The following is a 17,744-nucleotide window of genomic DNA, read 5'->3' as shown; positions in this document are numbered from 1 at the left end:
ATTTTAGAAACATAAATTATCATGCTCAGTAGCAATCAACATTTCTTCAACTTAGATAAATTACAAAGAACAAAATTGGTTCTTAATCAAATCCTAAGGAGTCAAATTGAAATTGTCATGGAGTCACTTAACAGCATCATGACATTAAAACTGACATGAAAAATAATATTGAAGAAATAATATATAAAATAAAATCATAAATAAGTGACATAAATAAACATAAATAAGTGATAAGTTACTTATAAGGAACTTATAGTATGCTTTTATAGTCTGCAAAATATACTGTATTTCTTAGTACTAGATATGGTCTCAACAAACCCATGACACTTCAACAATATTATCTTACCTTTTATCTGAAAACAGTGTCTGTTCGTTCTTGCCATGCAGTCCCCTGTAATAATTATTGCTCGAAAGGTCTTGCCATATAATTTTATTCCTCTGTATTTACTTTAGTTTCTTAGTTTATTCTTGCATTTTGTTCTTTGTGTATTTTCATTTAGTTTCCTTTGATGAGTAATATCCTCTCTTGGTTTATCGTTATGTCCTCTTTAGTTTCTCTCCTGTTATTAGTTTGCTTCCCCTTTGTATTGACGCTCACCATCTTCACTCATCATGCCATTCACCTTCTACGGCGCCTTGTCATGTGTCTGACCTGATCTGTCACACAAAGCTCTTGATTTTTCACTGTTCTGCATCGGATTCTATGTTTTTATGCCCTGATTCACATCTAGTTTGTTTCTCTGTTCTATGTCCCGGTACTCCTCTCTTTGAGTTTTGCACAACCTGCACGTTATTTTTTAATGTTTTTTTTTTTTTTTTTTTAATCCTCTACGGTGCGGAGCTGTCAGAAAGCGTATTGACGGGGAAAGGCAGACTGAAGTAAACCTGTTACAAAAAATCCCGGTCAACTGATAAGTGAGATTTAAAAGTGCTGGTACCACCATTTCATACCGGACCGCTTACAGCACAGGTGTCAAACTCCAGTCCTCGAGGGCCGGTGTCCTGCAACTTTTAGATGTGCCTCTGCTGCACCACACCTGAATAGAATAATTAGGTCATTAGCAGGACTCTGGTGAACTTACCTACACAAGGAGGAGGTAATTAAGCCATTTCATTTCAGTGTTTTGTACCTGTGGTACATCTAAAAACTGCAGGACAGTGGCCCTCGAGGACTGGAGTTTGACACCCCTGGCTTACAGCATTGGTGTTAACTCTATAAAACGAATGCTCTCTATCTTGGCATCACCCATGGAAGGATTTCTTCATTTAAATGGCTTCACTTTTCTCAGGGATACATAGTGAGGGTATCGTGATTTTAGTAATTACATGTTTATAAGAGCGATATTTCATTGTCCTTCCCAGGATGCATGCATCCAGACCAACATTAAAACACTTTTCCTCTGAACGCCCTGTGGGGGACAGTGGCACACCCGTTGAGAAACGCTAAGCTTAGAGTAGCTCATTGATATATTAATATAGTAGCCATGTAGTATGATGTAAAAACATTTTGCTAGACAACGTCAAACATTGAGAAGTTTTTATTTTTATTTTCAAACATTATGAAGACAACAAACCTCAAAAACGTACAAAACCAATCACGAGAATCAACACATTTAAAGTTAAAACTCAGTTTCACACAAATACAAAGACGCTTGGATAAATGTTTGGCTGTTGAACTGGACCATTCAATGTCGTTGTTGTTTCTATTAGTAGCTCCAGAAATCTTTTTGATAAACATTACATTACCAAGAGACATGACGGCAATACTTTTCTCTTGGCTTTTTTCTATTCGTCCTTCTTTTTTCTCTGTTGCTGAAGGATAAGTCCTTTTTTGCGACATTGTTTTTTTTACTTATCTTCAGCTGGTGCTGTGGAGGTTTGAATGTGCACTACACATTGCACAACAGCTCAAATTACCAGAGAAGCATGACCTGCCGTGGCCACAGTAGGTCAAGGGCAATTTATTTTTTTCTTTTTGCCCATTGAAGAATTATTTGTACATGATCAAATATATGTTACTGTAAAAAAATAAATGTTATAATGAAATTGTGTGTTTTTGTTAATATAATAATGATGTAGTATAGTTAGTTGTATCTCCCTCTGAGATCCTCCTCTTGCAGGTTTTGCATGTTGCACTCCGTTTTTTGTTGGATACTTCATAATTGATGAATCCAAAAGAAATTACTCGTGGGAGCATATCTGCTTTGAGCATTTTTTCGTCTTTCGTCCCCCACCTGTTGGACCTGGGTTGATCTCAGCATTCTCCTCCAACTCTGGAGTGGAATCTTTATTTCTACTGATTGAAGTCTATGTATAATTTGATGATGACGCTGGTGTCTGGGACATCAGCAATCTTTCAGATTTATCCAAGATTTTAAAATCATCCAAGATTTTAAATACAGGGTCCTGATAAGATGGAACAAAGTCTGGGTTTTGTGTATTTTTGACTTTTTGTCTTTAATTACTTAGGGCAAATAGACCAAAGCTTTTAAATTTTTCTAAAGAAATGTCCAAAACCATTGTTTAAAACCAAATGTTTGACCAATGATGATTTAATCCTTGAAATTTATTGAACATATTGATTTTTCAGGGATGACTATTCACCTGAAATGACTCTGACTCTTCTGCCACACCTGTCGATGTGACCAATGCAACTAAAATGTAAACAGACAAATGTTTTCTTTTCTCCTGAACATCCAGGTTTCCTCTCCATAATATGCCACTGCTGTCTCAGTGGCTGAAGGCTTGTGGCCGGGGGAACTGGCATCCTCGGCTCTGGTCCTCCATTTGTTCAGCCCATTTCACAGAGGAGTGCTATGACAGTAGTGGGGAAAAAAACACCCTCCTTCCAGATGCCGTGCCCACGCTAAACATCCACAACGACTCAAAGGTGAGACACACAGAGACACACACAAATGAGTCGCACAGATGCGACTCATTTCTTTCATTCTTTCATTTCTTTCATTTGAGCACACAGCCTGTAACAGTTCTTCTTCCATCACCTCAGACAGATGGTTTGACCTCAACACCAGTAGGAGAGGAGGTATGTAGCCAAGTGGAGAAACTTTTGCCACAGATTGTATTATGTGATAAAATTCCAATAATGTTCTGTATGAACAGGCATTTTTTGCAAAATATAATGCAGTGGAGCTCTACATCAGCAGACGCATTTACCCTCCTGGACTAACCTATGTAGAGAAGAACACCTTCAGGAGATTCTGCAAAAGATACACTATCATAGGTTAGTCAAGTTCTGGGATCCATTTTGTTTGACAGCCTTTACACCAGATGGATTATTGCAACTGGGAAAAATAATTTAGCACACCATTTTAGATGATTAAGGTAAAGGGTTAGCTGGAGCAATTTTATTTATATAGCACATTTTCAGCAACAAGGTAATACAAAATGCTTTACAAGAATTAAAAGGAAATACAAAAAATGCCTGGTGGCAAGGCTTTAACCTGGATGGGCATAGCCCTAAGAGGAAATATGGGTCCCCTTTTCCATGGGCTGTGTGGGAGGGGCCAAAGGGGTTGGGTGCAGTGAGGGATGGGTGGTGGCCAAGGGTGGGGACTGTGGCAATCTGTTCTCTGCTACAGAAGCTGACTGTCGGGACGTGGAATGTCACCTGTGGTGGGGAAGGAGCCTGAGTTGATGTGTCAGGTTGAGAGGTTCCAGCTGGAAATAGTCGGCCTCATCTCAACGCACTGGTCTGGTTCTGGAACCTGTCTCCTTGACAGGGGGTTGAACACTCTTCCACTCTGGAGTTGCTCATGATCAGAGGCGCAGGGCAGGAGTGGGCATACTTCTTGCCCCCCATCTTGGTGCCTGTACATTGGGGTTCACCCCGGTGATCAACATAGTAGCCTCCCTCCGACTGTTTGTGCTTATGCACCAAACAACAGTTCAGATTTCCCATCCTTTTTGGAGACTTGGAGGGGGTTATTGGAGAGTGACCTTGTTCTGCTGGAGGCCTTCAGCGCTCGCATGGCAAGACCTGGAGGGCTGTGGTTGGGAGGGACGGCCTTCCTGGTCTGAACCCGAGTGGTGTTCTGTTGTTGGACCTCTGTGCTTGTCATGGATTGTCCATAATGAACATCATGTTCAAGCATAAGAGTGTCCATATGTGTTTTTAGTGTCAGGAAACTTGTGTCACAAGAAGAGAGCTGTCCACTGACTACTACCTGGTGGTGAGTTGGCTCCAGTGGTGGGGGAGGATGCCTATTAACTCCCACCTCCGGGACAACTTTGAAAATATTCTTCCAGAAATAGGGGACATTGAGTCTGAGTGGACCATGTTCTGTGCCTCCCATGTCAAGATGGCTTATTGGAGCTGTGACCAGAAGGTTGTTGGTGCCTGTCGTGGCGGCAACCCTGCTGGTGGACATCTTCGGTGAAGGACGATGTCAGGCCGAAGAAGGAATCCTATTAGGCCTTTTTGGTCTGTGGGACTCCAGAAGCAGCTGATGGATACCGGCAGTCCAATTGGCATGCAGTTTGAGTAGTTGCTGAAGCACAAACTTGGGCATGGGAGGACTTCGGAGAGACTATGGAGAAAGACTCGCATATGGCTTCGGGGTGATTCTGGTCCACCATCTGGCGTGTCAGGAAAGGAAAGCAGTACATCACCAACACTGTTCATAGTGGGGGTGGTTTGCTGCTGGCCTCGATTTAGGACGTTGTGGGCCAGTGGGCATAAAACTTGGAAGAACTCCTCAATCCCACCAACATGCCTTCCATTGCGGAAGTGGAGACTGGGGAGTCTGGGTCAGGCTCTCCAATCTCTGGGGATGAGGTTGCAGAGGTGTTAAAGAGTTCTTCAGTGGCAAGATTCACCTAGAGTTAAGGTTCTGGATGTTGTAGGGTTGTGTGGGTTAACACAACTCTACAACATTGAGTGAACATCGGGGGCAGTTCCCCTGGATTGGCAAAAAGGGGGCCGGAGGGTGTGCTCCAACTACAGATTGGTCATGCTTTCAAGCCTCCCTGGTAAGAGTGTGGAGAGAAGGGTCCATTGGATAGTCAAACTTCAGATTCAGGAAGAGCAGTGTGGTTTTTGTCGTAGTTGTGGAACACTGGACCAGCTCTACAACCTCAGCAGGGTCCTGGAGGGTGTGTGGGAGTTCGGCCAACCAGTCTACATGTGCTTTTTGGACCTGGAGAAGGTGTTTGACTGTGTTCCTCAGGGAGCCCTGTGGGGGTGCTCTGGGAATATAGTTTACAGGTGTCAGAGACTGGTCCGCATTAAGTCGGGCCCCACCAAGGCTGCTCTTTGTCATCGAGTCTGTTCATGACTTTTATGGACAGAATTTCCAGGCACAGCCAAGGTGTTGAAGGGATCCGTTTTGGTGACATTAAGATTATGTCTCTGCTTTTTGCAGATGATGTGGCCCTGCTGGCTTCATCAGGTCATAATCTACATCTTTCACTGGAGCGGTTTGCAGGCGAGTGTGAAGTGGCCGAGATGAGGATAAGCGCCTCCAAAACTGAGGACATGGTCTTGAGCCGGAAAAGGGTAGAGTGCCTTCTGTGGGTCGGGGAGGATGTCCTGCCCCAAGTGGAGGAGTTTAAGTATCTTGTGATCTTGTTAACAAATGAGGTAAAAATGGAGCAGGAGTTTGACAGGCGGATTAGCACAGCGTCTGCCGTGAAGCGGGCACTGTACTGGTGTGTCGTGGTGGAGAGAGAGCTGAGTCTAAAAGCGAAGCTCTTGATCTACGTTCCTACCCTCATCTATGGTCATGAGTTTTGGGTCATGACCGAAACGAGGTCAAGGATATAAGCGGCTGAAATGAGTTTTCTCATGGGTGTCTGGGCTCTCCCTTAGAGATAGGGTGAGAAGCTCAGTCATCTGGGAGGGACTCAGAGTAGAGCCACTGCTCCTTCCCGTTGAGAGAAGCCAGTTGAGGTGGCTCGGGCATCTGGTCAGGATGCCTCCTGGACGCCTCCCTGGTGAGGTACTCTGGGCATATTCCACCAGGAGGAGACCCAGGACACGCTGGAGGGACCATGTTTCTCGGCTGGCCTGAGAACACCTTGGGATTCCCCTGGAGGAGCTGGAACAAGTAGCTGGGGAGAGGGAAGTCTGGGCCTCCTTACTTAGGCTGCTACCCCTGCGACCTGACTCTGGTTGAATGGATGGAAATTGTATAAACAGGTTGTATAAAGAAAGAATAAAGAGCAGCAAAAGATTTTGGTCAGCAAATGATCAAACACTGCATTTATCTTCAAACAGTCTGATCAGAGGCTTGAAATCACAAATGGACACATATCTGACTTTTATATGATTTTCTATTCTGATCCTCGTCATCACTGAGGCAAAAGGTTTTTCTGTCCTTTAGTGATCAGGTGTGTCAAATACACAGTGATTCAAAATTAAAAACGTCTACAAAGTTGTGGGCCAAATGTGATATTTATTTATATTTATCTTCAGATAATATGATAAATCTTTTCATATAAAAACAAAGTGTAATACAACTATGAAATTAAATTAAAACCTATTGAAACTTCATCTTTATTATTTCTGTGTTGTGGAATGTCAAGGAAAGATGCAGAAAGAGGAATGTGGGGACGTGGTGCTTTTGGGTCCAGAGTGCACCGGCAGAGCAACCAGGACTGTGTTATTGACAGTTGAGACGAAAAGATACATAGAACCAGTTTCATTTGATTTAAAACAATGAAGGCTGCTATTTTTCTTCACAAACAGACCAATATGAAAAAAATATCCTTGCCCATAATTATACAATTAAGGGCTTTTTTGCACTGGAGGCCTGCCCCTATTGTATTGTGCTGTTTTTTTTTTTTTTTTGCTTTTACTTAGTACGGAATACGACTTCGAAGGTGGGCAGGCACCGTTATGTCAGTCAAATATCTGCTAAAGCTGTCAAGGTGATCTCGTCGACAGCGTGCAGCGTTTGATCAGCGTTCAGATTCAATCGTAGAAATGTTAATTACATTTGCCATTCAGATATTTGGCTGAAGTAGCACTTGTAATTCCAATGGAGCACAGAACCCAGATACATCCTCCAGATCAATTTCAAAATCCTTAAATATTTGCTTATGTACAACCAATGCAGACTAGGAAGTTGTTAGATAATATACATTCAGCCTACTGCAAATGGATATTTGCATATTTGCAATTTAGATTCAATCATTTCATTTTATTACTTATATGCAATTTGTGAGACCACAGTGTGGATTTTTTTTCAGTGCAGGAAAAAGTTGCATATATTTATTTGTGAGACTGGGCTGGAAGTGCCAAAACAAAAATGCTCAGCCGGCTTTGAAGCCAGGCTAGCGTGGATCCAGCTGTGCAGTGCAAAAAGGGCTTGAGGGCCATTTCTCCACCCCCACCTCCCACCAATTCGCCCTTCCTACCCCTTGTTGGCATTAGTGATTGGTGGATTGTGTCATGTGCTGTGTACCAGGAGCCCGGTCATGTAGACATTTGGAATGATCTTCGGGTTCAAATTTGACCTGTGAGCTTCATTTTGACATCTATGGTCCACATACACAAGGTCTCTTTCATTGTGCATTGAGTTTAAAATTATTAAAACATCCTTAACAGTCTGGACAAATGAAATCCACCATGATTAATACAAGCAACAAATAATTCATACCAGTATTTTGACTTCTCTGCTACAGCACTGATGATTTGACCTGTTGACAGATGACAAGCTGCACATTGTGACAGGAGACCAGATGCGCTTGGTTCTGAGGAGTAGGCAGCAGGTTGAAACGGCTCTTTTGGACTTTCACAACGAACTTAACCACCTCAATGTCAGCAAGTGTCTCAGACTGCTCAACGAAAGGTTTTTACATGTTTATTTTTCCCTACATGTCATAAATTACTTGTAGTTATCATGCAATCATTGTTTACAGTTTGATGTTTGACAGGTATTACTGGCAAACAATGAAGCCTGATGTGGTTCAGTGGATCAACAACTGCTCTCGGTGCAGCCTGAAGATGAAAAAAAAGCCCTGTCGTCGAGCAGAGGCAGATAGATCTGAGATGCAGTCTCTGACTTCTGCAGAACATGCCTCACACAGGTGATCTGGTTCCAGCTATTGTATTATTGTTGAAGGCAGGAATATAACACTCCTGACACGTATTGGCACCTCTGACAAGCCTATTAAACTTCACTTCTACTGCATTATTCATGTACAGGGTGCTTTACAGGAAAACAAAGTAAAACACAAAATACAGTAGTAAACATTTAAGCATCTCATAAGATGCTTTAAGATTAGGGATGTCTTGATGTCTTGATACCAGTTTTTTTCAGACCAAGTACAAGTACTTCAGTTTAGGTACTCACCAAGTAATTAACAAATTAGTACTCATAATCCACACAATAACTTTTGAAAACAAGTTCATTTTATTTAGAACAAGGTGGTTTAAAAAATCATCTGAGTACCTAAACTGAAGTACTGGGACTTGATCTTAAAAAGACTATTTGCCAGAATTTAAATCCACTGCCCGGCCCGAATTTTGGGTTAACCATTAGTTCACTTTATGCTTCTTTATTAACACATGTTCCAGTGCTGTTCTAGCTGCCATGTATGTTGTCGTCTCATTCCTGGTCTGGCAAATCTCACAATCACAGTAACAATCTCAGGATAACACAGTTCTCTGTTATTTCTTTTTCTTCCTAAAACACATGGGTGCATACTTTTCTGTTTTTTGACAAAAGAGGCACGTTGCTGTCTTAGCTTCACATTCATCCGCAATACAAGTGTCGATTCCACATCTATAACACTGGCTTGCTCTAGGCTGAATCTCTCTTCTCTCGCTTTTTCATGACACATTTCTCCACTATCTGATCCTGTATTATATCGTTCTCCAGCGTGCCCAAGTCACGTGATTTCGGCAGTTTTCTTGACGCATTCATGAAAGCATCCACTGACTCTTCAGGGCACTGAGCTCTCTGTCTGAACGTGTGTTGATCTAGGACTACATGACTCCAAGGAGTGAAGCATGCATCTAGCGAGGCAACAGCCTGAGCAAATGTACCTTTGTCTCCCAGTTAATTAGGAAAGATCCTCTGCATTGGCGCTCCTATGCAATGCAGCAGAATGGTTCTCCTCATCAAATCCTATACATGAATAGTTCCACTTGCGACTTTGAAGAAACTGTAAGAGTCTTTCCACAGTTTATACTCCATGAATAAATCAGATGCTCCAAAACTCAGTGGAACTGGCGGGACCATCTACACGAAACTGTGTCAGGGCCCAGTTTCGTGTAGATGGTCCACCTACATGGGCCCTGGGGACACATGTATAAAAGAGTGTGCAGCTTTCACACTAAAAATTGACATGCAGACAAATTGTGACAGGTGCCATGCACACAAAAACTCATGTATAAAACAGTGCAAATGCACATGGCATGCTTTTCTTTTATACATTCCTATTTGAGGGTAAGAGACCTGGCGGGCCTCCTGCTGGCACGCCCTGTCGTCACCCATAAGTACGTATGAAAATTAGTATAAATACCTGGAAAACTGCCATCATGTGTCCCAGTAACCATGGCAACAGTACTTGCTTGTTGTAGTATGAGTAGTTTTAATAGTAATTCTATATTTTATTTAAAGGGTTCCTTTGATTACATATAAGGTCACCTCACAAAAAATAACATCAATTATGCAGCACACCTTTGCGCAGCTTCTTATATATGTGTGATTATCTACACACCTTGATCCCCTTAACATAATCAAGGTTTGGAATTAATCTGCTGGTCTGACCCCGTTTTCTTTTTCAGTGAGACTTAAAATGTCCCACAGATAACATGCATTTCATGTGCTTTGGTGATTTGTAGTTTATTGTCCACATAAAAAAGTTTGCGTGGCTGCTGCAGATTTTCACGGCAGGTAAACATTTTGTGTATATTTACGCAAACTTTCATACCACTTTAATTTTTATACATGCCGACTTGCAGTAGCGGAACAAGTCAGAGTCGGGCCGGGGGGCGGGGCTAATGACCGGGCCCTTTATATCTAAATAATAAAGCTCATGGTAACATAACTTTACAACATAGATATGCCTGCAACAGCTAAGCGTACAAGTTTCACCACCACAGACAGTGACTGTCATTCTGAAACCCATCAAACAGACAGGAAGTACAACAAACCAAGAGAACAACAGAAACATCAGGCTACATGGTCACTAATCAAGAAATGACAAATTCAAATCAGTTCAGAACCACAGATAGCGCGATCAGATCATTTTGACACTTTATTTCAACTCAGAGCCTGGAACAGCTAGCAACTAGCACAATGAACCGAGCACGAAGCTCGGTTCATTGTGCGTGTTGACCCGCAGTGCAGAGAGTATATTGACCAGAATGTCCTGGACTGTTGGAATTCAAATTTGTAATCAGACCTCCCCAAAAACTCGGAATTCCTAGACAAATGGATTCAGACCAACCCAGGATTCAAATCCTGGGTTGGTCTGAATCCATCCTAAGGCACAGGTTGGTGACTCCTTTTCTAGATCAGAAAATTGTAGCTCCGCAAATCCTTGTGCAACAAGCCTTGCTTTTGGTAAGCCTTCCATATTCAACCTCTTTCAGAATGCACAACTAGAGACACTTTTTTCCATTGTCCTCAGTTTCTTCAAAGACGTGGTTTTGTTTCCAGTTTTTTTATTTAATTTTCCTTTGCTTCATGAAATGACATGTCCTTACTCACAAAAATATCCTTTTGTGTAGTGTATCCATATCAAGAACTGTTGGGATGTGAAGATCTGTGATAAATCAGCTGAGTGACTGTTGTCAGCCACTTTTGCAGGCTCAGCCAACTCCAAGCTATACTTCTTGCTTTGCCGGCACGCCCCAGCACTTTGGCTTTTTGTGAGACACCCTCTGCATTTCTGAATGTTAAAATTTGACCCGTGTCTATGATGGTGTTTCCAATGTGCTGTCTCTCAGTTGCTGCATTTTCCGGAGCAGACAAAGGTTCATTCTCAGGATTTACTGCATTTGTGTCTCCTACTTCCTCTTCAGTGATATTGACTGTATGTTGTCCTTAATTGTTCTCCTCATCGCAGGTAATCATGAGCACAGGCAGAAGCCTGTGCTCATGAGTAGCTTTTCTTAAATCTGAATTGGTGCCTCTCTGTCTAATAAAAAATACTGCACCATCTTGACCACTGACCACTCCTGGTACTTTCCATCCTGGAAAGTACCAGGATGGAAAGTACCAAGTACCTCCTCGTAAGCAGGTGTTGTCTTAACTTCGGTATTAAAGTTCTCGGCCATGCCTCTCACTTCCTCGTTATTAAACTCATGACCGTTGTCACTGAACAACTATTGTGGTATGTCATGCGCACTGATCCAATCAAAGATAAAATGTTTGACTGTTTCAGAAGACCTCTCAGTGTTTAAGACACTAACCAGCACTGAAACAGGTAAACCGATAAGAAACTCCAGGTTCAAGTTCATGCAGATTTACAGCGACTGTTTCATTATGTAGATGCTAATGGTAAGCCGACAACAGGTTTTGGTTTGATCTTACAATATTTCTGACTCACTTCACACTGGTTCACTTTTTCAGAAAACTGTCACATTCTGTGTCTGTTTTTGCTAGAATTAGTCACAAGTCTGTATTTTATTAGCAGAGGCATGCCCAAACTATTTATAGTTTCTCCAAAATGTTCATCTTTTCACTTGTGTTCATCTCGCCACACGGTGTCAGTATTTCTTCCTCAGTAGCACCGACTAGCTTATCAGAGTGAGTGCAATTTTAATTTTACTTTATTTTTAAAGTGTTTCCAATTTTAGCAGGTATCTTTAACTTTTTAATGGAGTCTCCAAACTTGAGGGGCCTGTGACTTTGTGTTTCTGTCTGTTTCATAGTCTTCACACATTTATTTAGTAACAGTACTGTAGTTGTCCAGCCACTCTTGTCCACAAACTGTCCAACAGTGTCTATTATTGCTGAGCTAAAACCTTCCGTCATGAATATTTCTGCATCTGTTGATGATTCTTTGGTGCATAGAGTTATATTGACACAACATGTCTGTTGTGTCATCTGTAATTTTAACACACATTGCACATTTTGATCATTGTGCATAATTATCCAGTGGGTTTGTACCGGTCTGTGGTGTGCTGTGCTATGGAGTTTTCCTGATGAGTACTTTTCTATTGCAAACACTGACTCCTGGTTAATACCTTCTGCTGTCCATTCTATTTTTGGCCAAATATTCTCTTTAAAGCTAACTTTATTGAAGTAAATGTTACATCAGAGAATGCCATTAGAGCCAACTGTCTGTCCTTCATATCTAAACACACGGTGTCCAAAAGCTTAAAAGACAAAACTACCTCTGGTAGCTTCATGTTGTATTTTTTACAAGTAAAGCTGCTCGAAATTAACATATAGTCTGACATCGATATGCTCACTTTTTTTATAATCTGGTCCAAATCTGAGTGATTCATAGTCTCTTTCTTTTTCTTCTTTTAGGAACAAGTCATCTAGTTTAGCTAACAATGTGGTCATTCCAGTGGCTATATTTAGATCTACTGGAATTTCCGTTGTGGTGTATTGCGCTCTTTCAGACAGTGCCAGAGCGACACCAAGAGCTTGCTATTTCTTCTCCAGATCTTATGTTGACTTCATTCTTCCAACTTTCATAAGGCTTTCCTTCAAACGTTGACTGAACTCTAGTTACTAACCATCCTCTGCTACCAATGTTAGTAAAAATAACGTCTCTCTTTTTCCTGTTCAACTTTATCCCACCATGCTTATCACCAAAATACATATGACATAAGAAGAGTATAAACCCTATTTGCATGCGCTAATGACACGTTATCCGCTAGTGCTCCTTAGCAGATTGGCATGCAAATACATACAATACAGAGGAGTAACAGTGTTTCCTTGTTGAACCTCTGTTCCGCTGGGTTTACCTTCCTCATGGGATTGATAAAAATTCACACAAAATAAAAATATGTTTGCTCCTGTGATCCAGCAGCTCTGACATGTTGAACCGGAGATCTTGTAAGCCTGTGACGTTACCGAGTCAAAAGTTTCTCTGTAGATGATAAAAGAAAAAAAACAAAAAACAACAGATACCTGGTTCTGCCTCTTTGTGAGATACTTTCGTCACATTACCTCTCTTGTTATGGGGCAGAGTTTTGTACGGGAGCCATTGCCTGCCTGTGAACTTTGGGGAAGAATAACAGACATTTTTTGTGGGAAAGGGAGTTGTCTTTGTTCATGAATGTTTAAAATGCAAAACTGAACAATGACGTTATGTGGATGGTCTTTTGTGAAAGGAAAATAATATATTTTTGTCATTCATTTGACAAAATGCACTACCGTTTATTGTTCTTGTGTGACCGATTATATAAAAACTAACTCAATAAAAACCTACCTGTCAGGAATGATACCAGGCTGGCACCCCTTAAAAATTAACTAGATGACCTTGTCATGTATGTAGCCATGCTACATACACTAAACAAACATATAAACACCCTATGACAAATATAAGAGTTTTATGAACATTTGGGTTACACAATAGATACAGAAACTCAAAATATATTTCCAGTAATTACTGATCTTCATATGGCCACGATACCATGACATTGTAGTATTGTGGCCATACCACAATGTTAACATTGTGGTATGGCCATTTGTAGTGGATCGACAGTCCTTTGAACATGATATGGGTCAGGTTGAGGAATTTGTCGAGCATGCAGGGTTGGCTTCTCCTAGGCGGTTACAGACAGTCTGAGGTGTGATGTGTCTGTTGTGCAGACAGATAGTCTCATCAGCTGTGTGTGTCACTGGTCTTAGCCGATGCCGCAGATGGATGAGCCGGATGTGGCGTTCTTGTGCTGGAGTGGTCACACATGGCTGACGAGGATGAGGTCAGTTTGCAGTAGTGCCCGTCTGTTGGAGACAAACTCTTAAATGGCCTATAGTCCAATAATGGACATTGAGCCGTGCAGCTACTGCTCTGGTGGACGTCCCTACATCCAACATGCCAATGGCACGCTCCGACATAACTTGAGACATCTGAGGCATTATGACTTGTGGCAAAATGTGACATTTTGGGGTGGCCTTTTATTGTCTCCATTCCAAGTATTGTCCAGCTGTTGCTCATTTTGTCTGATCACCTACTGGACATGCCCCACCCATGCACTGAGTGAAAAAACAACTCACTGAGTAATGCTCACTGAGAACAAGTTGGATTAAAAATTATTCACAAATCAAGAGAAATATTACTTATATACAATAAAATGTCAGCAAATACTCATTTACAGTTGTTAACTCCATATGGCAACAATATTTGACATGGGGGCGTTTATATTTCTGTTCAGTAGACTGTATACAGTCTACTGAACAGAAATATAACACTGTTTGTATTACATGCAGTCATATGTAACACAAACAGCTTAATGTCACTAAAGGACCTAATGACAAAATATTTATGTTTAACATAATTTCCAGATGAGTTGAACTTTGCAGAAGTACAAAAAATGTAACATACATGAATGTTAAAGCTAATCAATAATGCATGAAAACTGAATTGATTTTTATTGACTTTGTTGGAAAAATAGTAAACATGAAAAAATTATTATAATTATATTTCTTTGAACTTTGGTTTTGTGTCTGTCATCTGACTGTCTTTTTTTCATAATTGCAGTGGTGATGATGATGATGATGACAATGGCGATGACGATGACAGTGATGGTGATGAATATGATGACGGTGATAATAATAATAAAAGTGGCTGTATAGATGGGGTTGTCGAGGAGGAGCATACACTGGAGTCCGTGGAGACAATGGTGGGTTTCTTCATTCACCTTGATAAAAGTGAAACAAGCAACAAATTCTACAGCAGGGCAGTGGTCTCTGAATGGCTACAGTGATGAGAGAAACACAAAATAAAAGTGTAGTCACCATGTCAATCAAATAACTCAAGATAGATAATCAAACTAAAAGTTAATGTAACTTGATACAATATAAGCTTCTAGTTTACACAATTTCAAAAAATGTCCAAAATGCAGTTCTGTGTTGGTTTATTCCAAGTTTCCAGGAAAACTACATAGTACAAGTACACAGGATTCGGTAACACTTTATTTGACGGGGATGAATAAGACTGACATGACACTCAATGACATCATAAACATGAATATTTATGACTGTTGTCATAAAGTGTCATTCGGTAAATCATGACACTTTTAATAAAAAGTTGACATTATTCAAAATGTCTTCGTTATGACAACGTGACATTATCCAAGACAACGTCGTTGTCATGACAACTTGACATTAAGCAAGGTATTATAACTTGTCATGAATGCAATAACAGGTGCATTTTAAAATGTTATCCTTATAAGACATCATTAACAAGTCACTTTTTGTTACACATACCTTTTGCTGTCATGAGACCATTATAATTCTGACATTATCCTCCTCTGTTAAAGTGTATCACAGTAAACTAGTAATGAAGATGTCATTGAATGTCATTAATCTATCACTTTAATGACAGAGTCATGAACATTTCCAGTTACCTCAAGTAAAGTTGACCTTACTTGAGGTAACTGGAAATGTTCATGACTTGTTAAAGCTGTCTTATAAAGATATAAGCCAATAAATGCCCCTGTTATTGCATTATAATTTCTTGGTGAATGTCAAGTTGTCATGACAACGATGTTGTCTTGGTTAATGTCAAGTTGTCATAACAAAGACATTTTGAATAATGTCAACTTTGTATTAAAAGTGTCATGATTTACAGAATGACACTATGACAACAGTCATAAATATTCATGAAGACTTATTCATGTTTATGACAGTGTCATGTCAGTCTTATTCTCCCCCCTTCAAATAAAGTGTTACCCAGGATTCTTTGCTGCTTCTCCTGTTCTGGGGCTTCATGTATAAAAGAGTGTGCAGTGTTCACACTAAAAACTGGTGTACGGACAAATTGTGAAAATCCGGTGCCCAAAAATAATCAGATGTATACAACCATGCCTAAGCACATACCTGCACACTTTTCCTTTATAAATCCTAATTTGTGGGAAATAGAGTGCAGCTTCTGGTCAGCCCTGCTGCCACCCATAAATACATATGTAAATTACAAATACCAGGAAGGCTGTCACCACACAAAGCAGTAACCTTGCCAATGATCCTTGCTTTTAGCAGTGTAAGTATTTATTATAATGGTTATTATATATTTTACTTAAAATGTGCTTTCCAGGCACAAAAAACAAAAAGAAAAAATCTTAAAGAAAAACTTCCAAATAGGGCTGCACAGTGGCGCAGTTGGTAGAGCTGTTGCCTTGCAGCAAGAAGGTTGTGGGTTCGATTCCCGGCCCCAGTCTTTCTGCATGGAGTTTGCATGTTCTCCCTGTGCATGCGTGGGTTTTCTCCGGGTACTCCGGTTTCCTCCCACAGTCCAAAAACATGACTGTCAGGTTAATTGGCCCCTAGGTGTGTGTGCATGGTTGTGTTGCCCTGTCCAGGGTTACCTGCCTCTCACCCAGAACATTAGCTGGAGATAGGCACCAGCAACCCTCCCGACCCCACCAAGGGACAAGGGTGTAAAGAAGATGGATGGAACTTCCAAATAGACTAAAAAAAAAAAGAGCTGTTCAAACAACAGAGCATTTTTAGCGTTCAGCCAGGATTTAAAGAAAGACACAGTGCCATAGATTTCTTTGCAGTGAGAAGGGGGTGTGGACTTTTTATTAAATGGAGGAATTTGTGTATAACTTGCAAATGTATAGAATGGAGATGCTGTCTGTCCATAAAGGCGCATTCACAAAACTGGCATGACTCAACTGAAAGATGACTGTCTCGACCTGTCGATAGCTCCAGTTGCACCGGTACCGGTATCCCACGGCTCCTTCTTTAAGTTTTGCTCAGAGCTTCAGGATGATCAGTCTGGATTAATCTAAAGAATAATAAACCATCATTTCCCAGCAGATCAATATGGTCTCTGAATAATCACTCCCTATGAATCTTCTATTGGCGATGTTCTCCACCAGATCCAAAACGCTCCACAATTATGCAGCTCACCTTTGTGCTGCTACTTATATAAGTAAGTTGCAACTTATATAAGTTGCAACTTACTTGCAACTTATATAAGTTGCAAGTAAGTTGCAAGCGGGGGCCTCTGTGTAGAGGCCACAATTATTTTCATAATTGTCCTCACAATAGCTGGAAAAAACTCGCCTTGCCTCTAAACATAGAAATGCTTCAGCTGCAGAGAAAACTTCCGACTTTAACTTAATCAGGCTGCTAAATGCCCGGTTCTCTACAGGCAGTCTGAGTTGGTCCCACCGACAGATATAAAGAATGTCTGTCTTTATATCAGACATCCTAATATAAGACATGATACTGCGACTGTCACCGCAAGTCGCGACGCACCTCAAAGTCCCAGTACCACCTGCTCTCTGTTTGCTCTGCTTCTCCTTAACATTACCAGGCGGTTAAAGCTGCTGCTGACGGGATCTGGGCTGCAGGTGAGCAGCTGTAAATAGAAGTTATTGCAGAACCTCAAGTGTTAAAGGAAGATTCAGCCCATAGCAATTAGAGTTCACAAAATAAACATCAGCGAAAAATACTGTAGCAAAGATTAGAACCGCAGCATAAAGCCAAACATGCCACAATTAAATGAATCAAAATGTCCCCAAAGACTGACATAGGGGGTTCTGGGGGATTCCAGGCAGATTCCAGAGATGCACATCGCAGCAGCGGTTCATGCAGGGCCGGCCCAAGGTAATATGGGACCTTAGACAGAACATTATT

The 17,744-nt window shown here is 41.0% G+C and overlaps 1 protein-coding gene across 1 annotated transcript in view; it reads left to right on the top strand.

Annotated features, from left to right (window-relative positions):
• LOC106911292 (uncharacterized) overlaps window positions 1-17,744 on the top strand; it is a 42,912-nt gene that overhangs the window by 13,444 nt on the left and 11,724 nt on the right. Inside the window, exons 10-15 of the mRNA XM_088002578.1 lie at window positions 2,701-2,890; window positions 3,008-3,043; window positions 3,121-3,241; window positions 7,670-7,811; window positions 7,897-8,049; window positions 14,638-14,779. Of these exons, the coding sequence (XP_087858704.1) occupies window positions 2,701-2,890; window positions 3,008-3,043; window positions 3,121-3,241; window positions 7,670-7,811; window positions 7,897-8,049; window positions 14,638-14,779 (784 nt within the window). The remainder of the gene's footprint in view (window positions 1-2,700; window positions 2,891-3,007; window positions 3,044-3,120; window positions 3,242-7,669; window positions 7,812-7,896; window positions 8,050-14,637; window positions 14,780-17,744) is intronic.

This window comes from Poecilia mexicana, unplaced genomic scaffold (assembly GCF_051168715.1).
Source record: "Poecilia mexicana isolate PSO_F unplaced genomic scaffold, ASM5116871v1 scaffold_22, whole genome shotgun sequence".
Lineage (NCBI taxonomy): Eukaryota > Metazoa > Chordata > Actinopteri > Cyprinodontiformes > Poeciliidae > Poecilia > Poecilia mexicana.
This window is presented reverse-complemented; position numbering and strand designations above follow the sequence as displayed.